Source organism: Sinocyclocheilus anshuiensis, unplaced genomic scaffold, assembly GCF_001515605.1.
Source record: "Sinocyclocheilus anshuiensis isolate Anshui unplaced genomic scaffold, SAMN03320099.WGS_v1.1 scaffold1561, whole genome shotgun sequence".
NCBI classification, from domain to species: Eukaryota; Metazoa; Chordata; class Actinopteri; order Cypriniformes; family Cyprinidae; genus Sinocyclocheilus; species Sinocyclocheilus anshuiensis.
Genome location: NW_015536630.1, coordinates 589,073 through 595,034, shown reverse-complemented (window position 1 = coordinate 595,034; position 5,962 = coordinate 589,073). Strand labels below are relative to the sequence as shown.

At 34.3% G+C, this 5,962-nt stretch overlaps 1 protein-coding gene across 1 annotated transcript in view; it reads left to right on the top strand.

Moving 5' to 3' along the window:
* LOC107654001 (structural maintenance of chromosomes protein 6-like) overlaps positions 1-5,962 on the top strand; it is a 13,444-nt gene that overhangs the window by 725 nt on the left and 6,757 nt on the right. Inside the window, exons 2-7 of the mRNA XM_016440871.1 lie at positions 904-1,050; positions 2,615-2,703; positions 2,837-3,004; positions 3,714-3,892; positions 3,972-4,173; positions 4,257-4,371. Of these exons, the coding sequence (XP_016296357.1) occupies positions 904-1,050; positions 2,615-2,703; positions 2,837-3,004; positions 3,714-3,892; positions 3,972-4,173; positions 4,257-4,371 (900 nt within the window). The remainder of the gene's footprint in view (positions 1-903; positions 1,051-2,614; positions 2,704-2,836; positions 3,005-3,713; positions 3,893-3,971; positions 4,174-4,256; positions 4,372-5,962) is intronic.

Genomic DNA, 5,962 nt, shown 5'->3' with positions numbered 1-5,962 from the left:
GATTAACTACGTATACGCTAACGGCGATGTTTATTTCAATCCGAAATTAAAATATGGAATAATATTCATTACAGAAGCTCTAAATATTACAAATGTAATTGAAACTTACCTGCTTGAACTTGATCGGGGTGTTTTGTTAGTTTGATGCGTTTCCTCCTCTTGAGGTCGCCACTGCTTTTAAGAAGAGGTTGCCAGGTTTTCACAACAAAACCCACCCAATCGCGTTTCGAGGGGGTCCCCTGTTAAAATTCGCGTTCCGAGGATAAAATACGCATGTTTTGGCGGGGTTCCCCTGGTAAAATTCACATTCCAGGGGCTAAATATCACGTTAGTGGGGTCGTTTTTCAACTCGCGGACATGAAAAACAACCCGCGGCAACAGTGTTAAAGCAGCCCAATTCCGTGGGAAAAACGCGGACTTGGCAACACTGGAAGAGGATAGCTTTCTGATAGCGCATCAAGAACCGGGTTGACCGGGTACTCGGTACCACCGGTACTTAAGAAAACCTGGTACCGTAACGTTTTCATTTTTTTAGTACCGACTTGGTACTGAAATACCGGATCTTTTGACAACACTACTTTGAATACATTTTTAAATTAAATATATTCCTGTGATGCAAAGCTGAATTTTCAGCATCATTACTCCAGTCCAGTTTCACATGATCGTTCAGAAATCGTTTTAATATGCTGATTTGGACAAGCAGACATCTTTCAAAAACACTATAAATCATAATTATTATATACTTTTGAGTGGCAGTGAAAACAGGGAAGTTTTTCACAGAACAACACAACTGATAGTGTCATATATAGTTTTCAGTAGCAGTTAAACATCATTAGGTGAAGTGTGTATTGTCCAGATGTAACATTAGTAGGCATTTGACTGTAAAAATTATTTGCTTTTAAGAGCAAAGTTACCGCTGCTGAAAAGAAATTGCAGGACATTCAGAAGAAGCTGTGCTCTCTTAGAGAAGAGCAGGAGCATTTGGCAGAGGAGAGCCGTAAAATGAAGGAAGAAATTAAAGTCAAAATGAAAGCACAGAAAAATCAGGAGGTGAGATTTCTTTGTTTTCTCTTTCTGTTAGTTACTGTTACTGAAGTCAGAGTTTTTGAAGACACCTGCTCACACATGTACTTTAAAGTGCCCCTATTATGGGTTATGAAAGGTTCATATTTTGGTTTTGGGAGGATTGGTCTCATTTTCATTTCATCTCGCCTGTAATGTCTGATAAAGCAGTGTTTGTGAGCGCAGTGCTGCTTTGTGTACAGCGCTACTGGGTAAACCGCTATTTTTACGCTCCAAAAGCTGCACCTAGTGGCAAAGAATGAGCGAAAAGACCAACAAGTGGGCGGGCAATATGCTAATGTTTCATGTTGACTTCAACATGAAACAGCTTGGGATTCGTTTTAAAAACGACTCTTTTCAATGATTCAGAATCGACTCTTTCTTTTGAGAGACAATAACTTTATACACGGTGCACTTTCAGATTTAAAACTTTGCAGGATGTTTTCATTCACTTAGAGCTGTGTTACACACTGCATGAAAGGTAATTTTCAAAAATCCATAATAGGGGCACTTTAATATCTCAAGCTATGTAATAGCTGCATTCGTTTTAAATGAAGACATGCATCTCTCTACAGTTAGGATAAACATTTAACATTTACATGTGAGCAACATTTGCCTGTTTGTAGTGTTTTTATTATTAAAGGAATATGTCACCCAAAATTCGTTCTTCTGTGGAATACAAAAAGAGACATTTTGAAGAGCGTTTGTGCTCCTCTTTCCCAAGCAGTGAAGGCATTAAGTGATCAGAGGTTGTCAAGCTCCAGCAAAGGACAATAAATCTGCATAAAAGAGGACGATTTAACTTTTCAGGGATTGATAACCTAAATAATGACAAAAGACTTAAAATGTAGCTTACAAATTGTATGCAGATTGTTTGTCAGCTCCAGTCATTTGCTATCTTTGAATGGAAAAGAGCAGTATGAACCATCTAATTTTGTGTTGCATGGAAGGAAGAAAATCATATGTGACCATGGAGCACAAAACCAGTCTTAAGTCGCTGGGGTATATTTGTAGCAATAGCCAAAAAAACATTGTATGGGTCAAAATTGTCGATTTTTCTTTTATGCCAAAAATCATTAGTATATTAAGTAAAGATCATGTTCCATGAAGATATTTGGTAAATTTCCTACTGTAAATATATCAAAACTTAATTTTTGATTAGTAATATGCATTGCTAAGAACTTCATTTGGACAACTTTAAAGGCGATTTTCTCAGTATTTCGATTTTTTTGCACCCTCAGATTCCAGATTTTCAAATAGTTGTATCTCAACCAAATATTGTCCTATCATAACAAACCATACATCAATGGAAAGCTTATTTATTCAGCTTTCAGAAGATGTATAAATCTAAATTTCAAAAAATTGACCCTTATGACTGGTTTTGTGGTCCAGGGTCACGTATGGGTTTTAAAAGACCTGATGGAGAGTAAATGATTACATGGTTTTAATTTCTGGGTGAGCTACTGCTTTAAGTTAGCAGATTTTTATAAAGAGGGTTCTTCTTGATTTCTAAAGAGTTTGTTTAGATTTTTAGAATGCCAGTTTTTTTTAGGTGGTTTACTTCAGCGCTGAGAATAAATTGAAACAATTAGAAAAGGAGCAATGCCTTCTTCAGGAGCGAATTCACAAAATAAGTCATGGGTGAGTCCATTTGTTGAGGGAACATCTCTACTTTTAGGCTGTTCATGTCGATAAATTGTTTAACATCATGCTGTGTGTTTGACTTAGTTGAAAATGTAATTAAAGTAACTGAGTAATTTGATGACGTTTTTAGCAGTGGCAGAAGAAGCCATGAGACTGAGCAAGCACAGCATCAACAAAAAATATCTGCCTTCAAAAAGCAGCTGGAAAAGCTTGAGGAAGAGTCCAGCACTCTGAATCAAGAGATTAAGGACAAACAACAAGCTCTGTTTAAAGGAAGAGAGGAATATGATAAACTGAGGTAAAGTCTTGCAACTTTATTTCTTATGGCAATTGACTGGACAGTGAAGAGGAAGACAGGAAAGTGGAGGGACACAAGGCATATTCAAACATGCTTTGCCATAAACACGATGGCTTTAATATGTCGTGTGGCACGGCTTTGACTTGAAATTGACCTCAAATGAAAAAATCCACTGATTTTTTGCAGTGCTGTCAAACGATTAATCGCGATTAATCGCATCCAAAATAAAAGTTTTTGTTTACATAATGTATGTATGTGTACTGTGCTTATGTATTATGTATGTATAAATACACACACATACAGTATATATTTTGAAAATATTTGCATGTATATGCATTTATATATTTATATTTATATATTTTATTTTATATATATAATATATAAACAACATATTTTTCTTAAATATATACATGCATGTGTTTGTATTTATATATGCATAATAAATATACACAGTACATACACATATATTATGTAAACAAAAATGGTTATTTTGGATGCGATTAATTGTTTGACAGCACTGATTTTTCCTTTGTAAAGAATATTTTGCATTATGAAAACTGTTGCAAAACCAATTGTTAATGAGTAAAATGTGATAAAGATGTTTGTGCAAAAATGTGTGATATGACCACTTTAAATATACTGTTGAACCATCTGTACATGATCTTTATTTTGATAAATTACAGTTTTAGAGTTTTTATACATTTTTTAGCATGGAGGAAAAGAACATCCAGGTCTCTCTGGAGTCCAAACTGAAGAGAAAAAAGCAGCTAATGGCCAGCAGATCCAACAGACTGAGACGCTTTGGCGATCACATGCCAGAGTTGTTGGAGTCCATCAACAAAGCCTTCTCTCAGGGCCGATTCATCAAGAAGCCTGTGGGACCAATAGGTGAGAGTCCCTCAGTATCTTCAGATTATTCACTCACTCTTGCAAAGAATTACTCATAATCTTTTTTAATCATCACCAGGTGCATGCATCAGCCTAAAGGATCCCAGTTTAGCCGTGGCTGTGGAGAGTTGCTTACGAGGTTTAATTAAAAGCTTTTGCTGTGATAATTACAGGGACGAAAAAGTCCTGCAAGGACTGATGTCCTCATACTTCCCCAGAGGCAACAGGCCTCAGATAATCGTGTGTCCATTCACGGACAGAGTTTATAACCTGCAAGACCGGTAAGAAATATTTGTGTCCAGAAATGGAGTCAGAGGTCTTATGAGGGTACAGTAAACATGATGTTTCTATGCGTTCTTGTCAGTGGAGTCCAGCATCCTGAGTTTCCATCTGTGCTGTACTGCCTCAATATCGAGAACCCAGTGATAACAAACTGCCTCATTGACATGAGGAGCATTGAGAGCATTCTGATTATCAAAGTAAGTTGTTAAGTAATAGGTTAATAAGTAAAAGCATTTATAATAATGGATAACACAGCGAGTGGGGTGCAAACATCTAAATAAAAGACCTCATTTGCATTCAGCTGATTAAGAATTGTGTAAATATTTTCGTTTTTTCATTATAGTTTATATGTGCAAAAGTTTGGGATTTTTAGGGCCAGATTTACTAAACAGGGTGAATTAGCATTAGAGTGCAATTCAATAAAAGCAAATACCAGTGAATTGACGAGCGCAAATCTTACTAAATCGCGTTGCGTGATTCATTTAAATACTCTCCTCCCATAAATTTACCAATCAAAAGGGAAACTCATACAAATGCATATTCAATAAGGTGAGTCGCAAAAATAACTCCGTCCACGCCTTTTCAGCGCTAATTTCTTGCTACGTGGCTTTAGTAAAACCTGACAGTAGTTTTTTAACAGCAAATGAGGGTTTGCACTGGTGCAAGCTGATAGTAAATCTGTTTTTTAAAGAAGTTTCTTCTGCTTACCAAAACTGCATTTATTTAATCAAAAATACAGTATAAACAGTAATATTGTGAAATAATATTACAAAGAAAAATAAAATGACTGTTTTCTATTTTAATATACTTTCAACTATAATTTATTCCTGTGATGCAAAGCTGAATTTTCTTCAGCCATTTCTCCAGTCTTCAGTGGCACATGATCCTTCAGAAATCATTCTAATGATTTATTATCAATGTTGGAAACAGTTTTTGTGGCTTAATATTTGTTTTTAGAACCGCTGATACTTTTTCATGATTCTTTGATGGTTATAAAGTGAAAAAGAACAGCATTTGTTCAAAATAGAAAGCTTTTGTAACAATAAACACAAAGTTTGGGCTCGGTACGTTTTTATTTAAAAAAAAATGTATTCAATTTATTTATTTTTATAATTTTATTTAAATTATTTTATTTAATTAAAGTAATTAATTATTTTATTCTGCAAGGATATGTTAAATTGATTTTAAAAAGTGATAGTAAAGACTTATACTATTACAAAGGATTTCTTCAAAGAATCCTGAAAAAAAGTATCCAATATGAATAATAAATCAGCATATTAGAATGATTTCTGAAGGATCATGTGACGCTGAAGACTGTAGTAATGATGCTGAAAATTCACAGGAATAAATTATAGTTTATGTTAAAGTATATATAAAAAGAGAAAACTATTATTTATACTGTAATAATATTTCACAATCTATCTACACTACCGCTCAAAAGTTTGGGATCAGTAAGACATGTAATATTTTTTAAAGAAGTCTCTTCTGCTCATCAAGGCTCCATTTATTTGATCAAAAATACAGAAAAAAACTGTAATCTTGCAAAATGTTATTACAATATAAAATAATGGTTTCTATTTGAATATCCTTTAAAATATAATTTATTTCTGTGATGCAAAGCTGAATTTCCATCAGCCATTACTCCAGTATAAAGTGTCACATGATCCTTCAGAAATCATTCTAATATGCTGATTTATTATTAGAATTATCAATGCTGGCAACAGTTGTGCTGCCAAATATTTTTTTGGAAACTGTGATACTTTTTTCAGGATTCTTTGATGAATAAAA